Source organism: Cnephaeus nilssonii (assembly GCF_951640355.1).
Source record: "Cnephaeus nilssonii genome assembly, chromosome: X".
In the NCBI taxonomy this organism is placed as follows: domain Eukaryota; kingdom Metazoa; phylum Chordata; class Mammalia; order Chiroptera; family Vespertilionidae; genus Cnephaeus; species Cnephaeus nilssonii.
In genome coordinates, this window is record NC_137071.1 from 4,741,063 (window position 1) to 4,754,154 (window position 13,092).

The window sequence follows — 13,092 nt, forward strand, 5'->3', positions numbered from 1 at the left end:
GGTCTAGAGTAAAGATTTATCTACAAGTCCAAATCATGTTTTTAAATTAAAAAATAAGTCATACAAAGTAGTACTATATTCAAGATATAAAATGCAGGTGATTCTACTATATCCTAAATACCAATAATATGCAACCACTAGTTAAAAGTGACTACCTAGGATAGAATATATCTTTATATAGAAGTATGTAATTCAACACATTCAATGATAAGGTCATAAATGAGGAAATTAATGGAAAACATTTCAAATGTCTTTTATGCCAAGAACTCTGCCTGATAGAAAATTGGACAAAAGCTTGTTGGGCCATTTGACTAAGAACAAAGTGAATGGACTTTCCTGTGAATGACTTTAGAAGTGGGAATAGGGAGGGGAGTCAGGATGAGTCTGCTTCCTGGAGTTAAATATGGAGAGTGCACCTCAGTCCTTGTTATTCAATTCACTTTAGAGAAAATTTCCAGAGAAGGAAAGTGATACAAAGTTTATGAAGTTTTGTCAGCCATGTAGCTTTCTCATGAAAGTTGTAGTTATCCCACATCCTGTGGATCTTGGACATATTCCATTCTTATGTAGAATTTGAATGACTATAGCACCCAGCAATATTCTTCTACTAGTGAAGTTAAGAAAGAGGGGGCTAAAAGGAAGTATGGGGGAGAAGGAAACAAATTTTGCCAAAAAAGAGTTGGGAAAGCCTACCATGACCCGGAATTATTTCTTCATCACTCTATTGCTATGTCTGCATTAGTGACTTTGACAAGATTTATGGAAGATGGCTTCCCCTAGTAGCATATCAAATATACCAGAAATAGTGCTGGCCAGAATATGAATAACAGGACAGTGAGGTTGCATTTATTTACCAAATGCCCAGTGTATCTACACTACTGTACTCAGGACTGTCACATACACATAAAGGTCTACGTGGATGGAGCTTCTTAGAATTGTGCAGTGCATACCCTGCACAACTGTATATGACTATGCTACCTGTATAAAAAAGCTAAAGAAAATAGACACAAAAATAGATCTCACATCTAGACTGTTAATCTGGTTATATTATTGAATTTTAAAAAAGGCATTGGGTTAACCTTATTTCTAGAAGAAAATGTGTTCTGCTTAGATTGAGAAAATTAGCAGCTAAATAGTATTTACAGGTTTGAGATTTTCAAACGTATTTATCTCAGTTCACAAATTCCATGCACTGCTTACCCCAAACAGCTCTCTTGAGTACAAGTGGCATGGCTAATGAAATTAGGATGCCATATACTCAAATGGCATTAAATACAATTGTCCAATGTATTAGCAGCTGTTTACATGGTTGCTACAGAAAAAAAGTATTCACAGATTCATGTAACTATAGTAGAAGCAACTATATTCTAAGCTGGAAAACACACACACACACACAAAAAACAAAACAAAACAAAAAAAAACAGGGGAATATTCAAGACCAGAAAGTAAGGACTATGGGGGAATATGGGGCGAGGGTAATCTGGGGATAGAACTGGCATTGCCATCCATTCTGGAAAAGAGGTGGCTAGAAGAAGGGAGAGTAGAGAGAAAAACCTTCCTCTGGACCTACTACTGAGGAGGACCCTGAAAATGTTGTATAACAAATAAAACAAATTCATCTCCAAAAGCAAAAAGTAAAATTCATATCCCAGTGTCCAAACCACTACTATCCTGAATATGCTTTCATACTAAACTTTGATTTAAACAAGAGGAACATTAACACTAAGAAATATATTTATTTCTTTTTAGATTTTCTCTTAAGAAAAAGTTGGAAAGGGAAGGAAAAGAATTATAAACAATACTAGAGGCCCAGTGCATGAAGTTCATGCATGGGTAGGGTCTCTAGGCCTGGCCGGTGATAAGGGCCGATTGGGGCCTTCCTGATGCCTGTTGGGGCCTTTCTTCCCCGGCTGCTGGCTACTGCCAGCCTGGGCCTTCCTTTGTTCCATGCCGCCCCCTGGTGGTCAGCGCACATCATAGTGAGCGATCAAACTCCCGGTCTCTGGTCTAACTCCCAAGGGGACACTTTGCATATTAGCCTTTTATATATATAGATGATAAACCTCCTTATCCTTCCCTCACCACTCAGTCACATCTATACCAAAACTTCTATTTAACTATAGGCAATCTTTACTTAACATCAGACATATTTAATTTAGTTGGGGATTGGGTTAATATAAGCTGAATATATGTAGCTTTACTTTTTAAAGGAAATTCTAATATATATGAAGAAAATAATAATATTACTAAGCATATAATGCTGCATCTTCCATGTGGGAGGACATGTTTTCTATCACATGCAAATTCAACTGCTTTCCTCTGTTGCCCCATTAAATGAGTTTCTGTGGTATCAGTAAATTTGAAACTTTTAAAATCTCACTGTGCCCAGGGCACCTAAAGAATTCTTGGTGTCTGTGCTCTTTAAGAGTTGAACAACTTCAAGAACAGTACTTAATTACAACAAATCAGTCTCTTCCTGTCCCATCAAATACATTGACATTTTCAAAGCACAATGGGAACATTTTAAAACTCCATGCAATAATACTGGGGTGGGGGTGGGGGATAAAAGTGCAACTCCATTAACTCTGCACATCTAAACCTGAGTTTTGTGCACGTAAGAAAAAGCTGAACAGTCTGAAAAGTCTTACTTGCTTCAAACAAGTCAGATTTTTCTCTCTCCTGTTAAATAGGCTCAAAATTGGATTCCTTTCCACCTGGCATTGAAATCCACCATGGAGGCTGGTGGCAATGAAGGGGAGCTGAATAATGGTGACCTCTCCCATGTGCGTTTGGAATCTGGAGAGTTAGAAAAGTGTAAACTGCTGGACAAGGTGTCTCTCTACCCCTAGCACAGAGTTCACCCTTTAAAGATACACTGAATATCTGTTTATGTACCGAATGTTTATCTGTGCTTTATACATAACAAGAGTAAGACTTTTCAGCCCCAAGGACCGATTTCCCCTGTTGGGGGCACATTCACCCCTGGTGAAAATGCATGTCTTAACAACAGCTACAAAAACTCAAGGCCACATTTGATTGATTGCTCTCAGCCAGAAATTCCTAAATCAATAATGATTTAGCACTGCTTCAGTTAAAACAATTATATCAGAATCATTTTCAAAATAAAAAGCAAAAAATATATATTCTATGAAATACATAAAACATACTGCTCAGTCAGTAACATTCCAGTTTATTTTTTGCATTACTCTCAGTCTATTGGGCTCTATCTAATGCTTGCTCATAGAATCACAGATTCAATTACTGTTGAATTTTACAAGTTTCAAAGAGCAAAAAACTAAATTAACTTCCAAGAAAATATTTTTCTAGATGGTGGCAATGAGTAATTTGGAAAACCAGACAGAAAACTTCTGTGGCAAACACATAGGTTTCCATTGACAGAAGTAATGAACTAACTAAATTAACTAATATTTGGTGCTCACAAACAACCTGAAAATAAATGGCCACAAAGTTATGTGTCACAAAAATAAGTCAGTGCTTCATTCGAAAATCAAATCACTATGCCATCCACATATAAAATTGAAGGGAAATTTGCTCATTTGAAAAGATTCCAGAATATTCGTCCATATTCTTTTACATCCCCAAAACACCCCTTAGCATTTTCAAACACTCATAGCAAGAATCATAGGATGCCTACGAAACAGAACACTCATTAACAAATGGAGGATGCAAAAAAGAAAAGTCTTCCATGTAAGCCAATAAAAAGTCTACATCATATTAAAAATTGAGCTCACCTACCTTCATTGATCCATGTTCATCACTGGAGTCTTGCACCAATTGCAGAGAAAACATCATGAAAATATTCACCACTGCCCACTGTCTGTACATTTTGAACCCTTTAATACCCACTGATTACCAAGTAGTTGACAATAGATAGCTAGAGAAAACTGTTTCAAAAGGCATTCTCCAGAAGGAAAGCTCAAAACCCCAAGATTTCACATGGAAAAATAAACCATCAGTTGTGATAAAAATCCAATGAAATGATTTCAATTAGTCAAGGTACGTTTTTGCACAATCTTATGCAGACAGAGAGATGAAAAAAAATTTAAATGTTCTCATGCTCCAAGAATAATCAGGAGGTGGACATGTTTTCCCTTGCAATGAGAAAGCACTTTAAATCCATTTCATGCCCAGCAAATTAAAATATATATGTATATCTCTACCCTATGCCCCAGGTTCTAGCTGCTTTGTAAAGAGGTGGTGTGGCCACCAATGTTTGCAGCTACAGAAAAGCTGGAACCCAATTCTGGATTCCAACTCTTTTCACAACCCTCATGGAAGCTTGCAGGAGCATGTGTCTTAAATCTGACACAGATTTTGGCAGAATATGCAGGGAAGTCTTGGCTGTAATCCTGTCACATCCCTACCAATAGCAAGGATGTTTTAAAAACTGACTCAAATGCTCAGGACTGCTGTTATTCTAACGCAGATAACCTGTAATGTGAAACCTCTGCACATAGGCATGACTCTGTATTGAAATTGCAGTGCTTAGTAAGGGACCTCAGATGCTCATGACGCATCAACTGCCAGTGACACACAGAAGCAATCAAATATGCTTTAAAATCTCAGACATTCACAAAAATAACAAAATATCCACACACACATGAAAAGCAAACATACATAAAATGAAGAATACCGCTTTTTAAAGAAGCAACAATTAGGTTTATTTATATGTGCCAGGAAATATCTCACGTACATTGCTATAAAAAACCATGCTGTCACGTTTGTGTGGAATTCTTCAGAAGCACTGGCTAAGTCAGCTTTGGAAATTGAATGCATTCTCTGAATGGATGCCACAAATGGCAAAATTTCAGAAAGCATTGAGACCTGCTCTTGTGCTTGCTCTTCACTAGTTTCCAATCTTTGACTTCCAGGTTTTGGCTCTTTCAAAGCCATTTTTTGCATTTCTGAAATCAAGAATGGCCTGAGAAATCTCTTCATTGGTGTTCATCACGAATGGACCTAAGGCAGAAAGAGACATTCAGAGTTCTGGGTGACGACTACATGTTCTTTTACCACTAGAAAGGGTATGTGCTCCTGTCGTTTTTAACTTGAAACAATTCCAGGCATATCTGAACAGTAAAAGGTTATTTTCACAGCATCCAATCCCCGAGGATGGTAGCACAAGTTTCTTGACTAGGACTGTGTTTGATTATAAAGACCGAACTTGAGATAAACAAAGGCAATTACATCTCATTCATCCATTGCAAAGTTGTCATCAACAATTGCAGTTCCTTTATTCAAAACATTCTTAGGTTTGGTTCTATTACAATCATTTGGTAGTTGTTATGCTTTTTTTTTATTCTTCCTTATTTTTGGAGATATAATTGACATGCAACATTATATTAGTTTTGGGTGTAAATATAATGATTTTATATTAGTATATATTATAAAATGATCACCACAATAAATCTAGTTAATACCCATTTTTTTCTTGTGATGAGAACTCTTAAGATTTACTATATAGCTTTATAGCACTAGCTAATGTCAATAATTGAACCAAACTGGTACAAAGAATTGGCAAATCTCATCCTAATTTGGTGTCTACACAGTGTATGAGACTGTGTACTTACATGACAGGTCTAAGTCATTTTAAAAAATATGTTTTTATTCATTTCAGAGAGGAAGAGATAGACAGAAACATCAATGATGAGAATCAACGCTCGGCTGCCTCCTGCACGCCCCCTACTGGGGATGGAACCTACAACCTGGGCATGTGCCCTGACCAGGAATCGAACAGGAACCTGGTTCATGGGTTGATGTTCAACCACTGAGCCACATTGGCTGGGCATGTAATTTTTGAAGACTAGTAACAGTTTGTTGACAATAAACAGTAAATTACAAAAATTTCAAATCAAGAAAGCATCATATTTTGGATTCTCTAAGGCTGGCAAACTTTTTCTGTAAAGGGACAAATAGTATATATTTTAGATTTTGTGATCAGTCTGTTTCAACTACTCAACTCTTTCATTGAAGCATAAAAGGAGCCACAGTCAATATGAAAATGAATAGACATAGCTGTGTTCCAATAAAACTTTCTTTACAAAAACATGCAGTGGTTTGCTGGTCCCTTTGCCTAATTCCTAGGTTTAAATTCAGGTTTTTCTAAAAGTGCAGAAGTCTGTACTGTTTGTCTCTTCCCTTTTTTCACACATTTTAGGGACAAAGGGACACTGTCCTCGACTGTACACTCCCGAGATCTCTGGGATAAATAAGGCCAGCTCCTTAGTGGCATTTACATGTCTTGAAAGCAGTTGACATATTCGTCCATTCAGTATATTTCTTCTGCCAGTCTGCATAGGTTCCTGACATTCCTTTTTATAAAAGTTCCTTATCTAAGGGGCCTTCTCAGAGAGACCCAAGTTAAAATAGAACTGTATTACTTAGAATTTCTTCACCACTGTTAGCGTATCAAGGCTTTGACTCTCACTATAATATGCTTTGATGATGTTGAGGCCTTTGGAGATGTTGCAGGGAATAGGATTATCATACAAGGAGAAACAGGCAGAAAGCCTCTGAATTCATTCATTCATTCAGTTACCTACCTATTGAGTATTTATTGAGTGGCTATTAAAGGACAAACATTGTGCTAGGAGCTAGCAATTAATGACAGACTCTCTTCCTCCAAGGACTTCAAATCTATCACACAGACAGATATGAAAAATTATTACAAGCACTGTGATACATGAAGTGACAAAAGTATGTAAAATGTATGTAATCAGTACAGAAACGGGAAGAAGGGTCCAGGAAAGGATTCACAAAGGAGGTGATATTCAAACAGGATACGTGAAGGAATGGCATTTTGGGATTAGCATGTTGGAAAAATTGAGAATGGAGGCACAGTGTTTGAAGGAAGGATCAGAGGGAGGAAAGAATGGGGGGATCTGATGTATAGGAAGAGGCCAGACCCCTCTGCACTTTGAATTCCATCTGCTGAAAGATGTTTGGACATAATTCTGTAGGTGATCAGGAATCACCGAGTTAAGTAGAGAATAACATGATCTGATTTGCAGTTTTTGAAGAAGACTCTGGAATCCAGATAGAGAAGATGTCTGACCTGGGAGACTGGCTGATGGTAGGATTGTTAAGGATAATTGAGATACAGGCCATAGGAGGCTGTGGGGAGAGCAAGGATTTCAGTTCTGGATATTTTGACATGAAGGTGCTAGAGACAATAAAATGGCTTCCTGACAGAGGTGCTTAGTACATTGTTGGAAATATAGATCTGGGGTTCATGAGAGAAATTTCATCTGGAGTCTGGAGATGGAAATTTGGATGCTCTCAGGTAGGAAAAAATGAGAGAGCCCTCATGTGTGAAATAAATAATAAATCCAAAAGCGCACCCTGGAGAAGCCATGTTTTTAAAGCACACATGGAGGAAAGTATTGGAACTCAGAAAATGAGAGCAGGTGCTGGACCAAGGACTGATTTCCTGCATGTCATAATTTTGCTATAGTTTAGACTCGTGGAACAATTCTCTCATCCCCTAATTATTTTCCTGTAAAATCAGTGCACTTCTGGGCTTCCATTTTGACAATTTTCTGGGGGTATGCTGGTGTGCCTCTCACTTTATAGTGTGCACATGAATCATCTGGAATCTTATAAAAATTTATATTCTGATTCAGGAGGTCTGGAGTAGGGTCTGAAACTCTGCACTTCTAACTATCTCTCAAGTGATGCTGATGCTGCTAGTCCACAGAGCACACTTTGAGAAACAAGGGAAGTATTACTGGAAGCTTGGAGCCCTTCAAAGTCAGATTGAGGAAGCTCATCTCTTCAAATCCTCAAACAGAAAAAGAAAACTGAAACCAGAAAGCAAGTTTTGTGTTTCTTTTTCCTTTTTCTCATGTTCTTTTTTTTCTTTCTATTACATTACCAAATGTATTTATTTTTTCAATCGAGGTATAATAAGCATAATATTAGTTTCAGGTATCCAACATAATGATTCGATATATGTAACATGATCACCACAATAAATCTACTTAACATGCATTACACAGCTACAGCTTTTTTTCTTTTGATGAGAAATTTTAAGATTTACTCTCTTAGCAACTTTCAAATGTGCGATATAGTAATATTAACTATCATTGCCAAGCTGTACATTACGTTCCCCAGAAAACATGTTTTTCATTGATCAACCATAAGGGTTATAAATAAGAAAAATGTTTGCTAGTTGTCAATAATCCCATAAATCCTCTTTTAAACTGCAGTTTTTATCTCTTCTATAATTGAACCTTTGAACTCCCCTGTAATAAAAATGGTGTGCATTTAATCTCTCATGATATAGACTCTTGGTATAGTGGAGAGAGCACAAAACATGGGATCAGGAGTTAGTGTTCAAATCCCAGCTCCACTGTTAACAATCGTATCCCATTAGAGAAGCCACAGGGCAGAGTGAGGGGCAACTGACATTGTGCAAGGCAGAAGGGATGGTTGGAAACCAGAGAGCCTGAGTGTGAATCCAACTATGTGGCCTCAGGCAAGCCAATGAACCTTTGCATCTCTGTTTCCTCGTCTGTAAAATGGGGATGACAGAACCTACCTCATAAGTTTGTTCTAAAGATTAAATGTATTAATATTTGGAAAGCATTTCAACCAATCCTAGTAAATAGTAGATGCTACCCAAGGATTTGCTATGTAAATAAGTAAAATATTGAGATTTCATTTTCCTCATTTATAAAAGGGCCATGACTACATCAACACTACAGACATTCCCTATTCCAACAATCTATGACATCCTGCACTTAATTTGTGGACACATAATTCAGGACATTCCATGATAAAAGAAACAAAGTCCTTAGCTAATATATTCCCAAGTAGTGGATAGATGGTTGTGGCTATCTTTAAACACAAATAAGTAACAGAATAACTTAAATGCCTGAATTTTTAAAGTTTTTTTTTTAAAAAAGCAAACAAAATGCTCTTCATTAACTGAGATTTCAAGGAACATATCTTTTGGGCTTACCATGTTGGACAACTGGTTCTCCTAATGGCTCCCCAGCAATTAGAACGAAGTGGCTTCTCTCAGGATCCTAAAGTCAAGGTGGAAAGCATCAGTCAATAAACATGCTTATTTTTGAACTAGAGGTGCACAAATTCGTGCACGGGTGGGGTCCGGCCTGCCCCAATCGAGGCCGATCTGCCGGCCGGGGGGAGGGGACGCAGGAGGTTGGCCGGCCAGCCCCGTCCTCTGGTCGAACTCCCAGTAGAGGGGACAATTTGCATGTTAGCCTTTTATTATATAGGATATTAAATTAGGAATAATTTGAAGTTAACATGCTAGACAAACAGACAAAGTTTCTAATTCTGAATATAAACTCCAGATATATTATCTGCGCAGTACTCAATATGGAAAGGCTTATTCCTTAAGATTTTTGGTGGCATTTAGAACATAAGTCTAGACCAGTGGTTGGCAAACTGCGGCTCATGAGCCACATGCGGCTCACGAGCCGTGGTTTACCACTCTGTTGACTAATGAGTTTGCCGAGCACTGGTCTAGACTATGAAAAAATTAACCTTTTCAGATAAGGAAGAATTTAAATTAAGATTTTCCTTAACTAGAAACATCTTTAAGACAAACTGTGTGACTGACCTGGCTATGAATTGACTATGTGATTACAGGATTTGTAATTTCGCACCAACAATATAATTTTGTTCAACATAACATGCCTCTTTATTTAAAGCCAGATCTATACAGAGGAAGACCTGGCAGACCTTAGATTTAGGTACTAAATGTTCATCTAAAATTCCATTTTAAAGTAGTACTTCCTGGTAACTACTGAAGTCTCTCAGTTGCTCCCCATCCAGATGAAATTTGTCTTCAAAGTAGGAGCATTCCAAACTCAGGTCTTTTCAGGCAGAAATTAGTTCTATTTGTGCCCCAAAAAATTACTCTAAGACTCTGAAATCAGAAGACATGAGCACAAGGAGTAGAATAAGCTGACCTCAGAATTTGTGTTAAGGCCATAAAGGTTAACTTTAGGCACAGCCAACTGTAATTTTTAAAATGTATTTTTATTTTGTTTTCAATTAGAGTACACATTCAATATTATTTTATATCAGTTTCAGGTGTACAGCTTAGAGGTTAGACAATCACATATTTTACAAAGTGCTCCCCCTGTTATTTCAAGAACCCACCTGGCACCATATATAGTTATTTGCACAGCAAAGGAAACCATCAACAAAATGAAGACAACCTAGTGAATGGGAGACCATATTCTCTAATATCCAAAAATTACAAAGAACTCAAACAAACCAACACCAAAAATCAAACAATCCAATTTAAAAATTAGCAGAGGACCTGAATAGACACTTCTCAAAAGAGGAGATACATATATGAAAAGATACTCAACATCGCTAATCGTCAGAGAAATGCATATTAAAACCACAATGAGCTCAGCTAGTGTTGCTCAGTGGTTGAGTGTTGACCCATGAACCAGGAGGTCATGGTTTGATTCCTGGTCAGGGCATATGTCTGGGTTATGGGCTCGATCCCCAGTAGGAGGCATGCAGGAGTCAGAATATGAATGATTCTCTCTTATTGATGTTTCTATCTGTCTCTCCATCTCCCCTCCTCTCTCTGAAATCAATAAAAAAAATATTTTTTTAAAAATCCACAATGAGATATCACCTCACACCTGTCAGAATGGCTATCATCAATAAATCAACAAACAAATGTTGGCAAGGATGTAGCGCAAAGGGAACCCTCGTTCAGTGTTGGTGGAAATAAAGAATAGTGTAGCCACTATGTAAAACAGTATGGGGTTTCCTCAAAAATTAAAAATGGAACTGTCCTAAAATCCACTGATTCCACTTTTGGGTATTTATCTGAAAAAACCCAAAACACTAATTTGAAAGAATATATGCACCAATTATGTTCATTGCAACATTATTTACAATAGCCAAGCTATGGAAGCAACCCAAGTATCCATCAATAGACGAGTAGATTAAAAAGTAGTGGTACATATATACAATGGAATATTACTTGTCCATAAAAAAGAATGAAAACTTACCATTTGTGACCACATGGATGGACCTAGTGGGTATTATGCTAAGTGAAATAAGTCAGACCGAGAAAGATAAATACCATATGATTTCACTTATATGTGGAAGCTAAAGAACAGAATAAACAAACAAAATTATAACACTCATAAATACAGACAACAAACTGATGGTAACCAGAGGGGAGGGGGATTGGAGGAATGGGAGAAAGAGGCAAAAGGATTAAGAAGTACAAATTGGTAGTTACAAAACAGTCATGGGGATATAAAGTACAGCATAGAGAATAAAGTCAATGATATTGTAATAACAATATAATCTTTAAATGAAAGATTGTCCAAATCCAAAAGTAAGATTTTATTACTTTTGATATTTATTACTATTAATATAAAATATGCTCCAGAAATGTTGCACTAAATGAAATCTTATAAAAATATCCAAGGGATATCTATTCAAGCAAATGTATCTCCAAAAGAGTCCTATTGTGTTAAAATATCTAAAATATTTTGTTTAAAATTAAGACTAGATTTTTTCCCTTGAAACTGAAAAACATGTTAATATAATATCTAGTGTTAATGTGAATGCAGAGAAAGATAGACTTTTATATTGCATTTAGGAGGTTTTAAATTGGTACAGGAATCCTTCCAGAAAGCACTTTCACAGTGTGGCTAAAAAACTCCCTCCACCACTGATGTCCTCTGACCCAGTAATGTCAGAGAAACCAGCAGAACCCCCACCTCACTGATGAGAATCTACACTAATAAAAGAGAAACATGCTAATTGACTGTACCTTTGCAATGCCCACCAGCCAATCAGGAGTGAGTATGCAAATTAACCCAACAAAGATGGTGGGTTAATTTGCATACGCAGGTGCCCCAAGTGGCCGGGGGTGGGGAGGAACACTTGTGTTGTTGCCATGGCGACGACTCAGGCGTTCCGCACCACCCCAGCCACTCTGGGCCTCTGGGCAGTGTGGGAAGGCGGAAAGGCGGCTCTGGGCTGGAGTGAAAATGTGGCTCCAGCCAGAGCGAAGGCAGTGCCAGCAGCCAGGAGAAGGAAGGCCCATTCTTGCACGAATCTTCGTGCATTGGGCCTCTAGTAATAAATAACAGTTTTAAGCCACTAGTGAGTACCTTATTTTTCTGTGTATAAGACGGCCCCATGTATAAGAAACCCCCTACTTTTCCAACCCAAAATTAAGAAATCACTATTTTAAACATTTTGCTGGTTTTCCTCTTAAGGCCTTCTTCTTTCTTGGCATCTTAAGGAGTTGTTCTTCCTGTTTTCTCCACTGTCTGATCATACACTCAGTGGGAGGAGGTCCAAATTGTTTCTCTGCAGTTCTATGTCCATGCTCTTTTGCAAAGCTGATTACATTCAGTTTGCATTTTGCAGAGTAAGATGATCCTTTACCGGTATTTATCTTTTTTTTTTTTTTTTACATCTTTATGGGCTCTGAATGCTCCAGTCCCTGTTGTATCTGCACACTCTCCACCTCTACCTCCACCTCCAATTATGGCATTAGCTGATGTAAGTAACAATAAGGCTCTTGATTGGAGGAAGCCTGTTTGACATGGTATGGCCAGCTATGCATCCATGGGGCTCCCTCCTGGGCTGACTTCTGTGTCTAAGATGCCCCTTGATTTTCAGTCTAAGGATTTTAGAAAAATAATAGTGTCTTATACAAGGAAAAATATGGTAGTTTGCTACTCAGTAATAAATAACTGAACATTATGTATTTCTTTTGAGGTATCTCTTAGGTTTATCTGATTTAGAATAAAACAATAAGTAAAGCCATAATTATTAGGTACTTTTTTAAATGCCTTTACATCTAGAAAATTTTTACTTTAGAAAATTAACTTTCATTTGTAATGCTAACAGCAAGACACCCATGAAAAACACACATGGTGTCAAAACAAGCCAAAGGAAAATCGTCTGGGCAAAAAATGAAAAAGGATCCCAAATCAAATTTATAGAAAAGATTCTTTTATTAACTTTTGGTTGAGAATATGTTTGTATATTTTCAGAAAACAACTCCAAGACCATGTGGATTCCTGCAACAGAGAGGAATTGACA

General features: G+C 37.4%; 2 protein-coding genes across 2 annotated transcripts in view; both read right to left on the minus strand.

The window, feature by feature from the left end:
- VEGFD (vascular endothelial growth factor D) overlaps positions 1-3,846 on the minus strand; it is a gene marked incomplete at its 5' end in the record, with an annotated part of 28,593 nt that extends 24,747 nt beyond the window's left edge. The window contains one exon of the mRNA XM_079764411.1: positions 3,757-3,846. Coding sequence (XP_079620537.1) covers positions 3,757-3,846 — 90 coding nt within the window. The remainder of the gene's footprint in view (positions 1-3,756) is intronic.
- Positions 3,847-4,667: 821 nt separating this feature from the next.
- The window catches only part of PIR (pirin), an 84,374-nt gene continuing 75,949 nt past the window's right edge, over positions 4,668-13,092 (minus strand). Inside the window, exons 9-10 of the mRNA XM_079764745.1 lie at positions 8,984-9,050; positions 4,668-4,980 (exon numbers count right to left, since the gene is read on the minus strand). Coding sequence (XP_079620871.1) covers positions 4,868-4,980; positions 8,984-9,050 — 180 coding nt within the window. The 3' untranslated portion in view covers positions 4,668-4,867. The remainder of the gene's footprint in view (positions 4,981-8,983; positions 9,051-13,092) is intronic.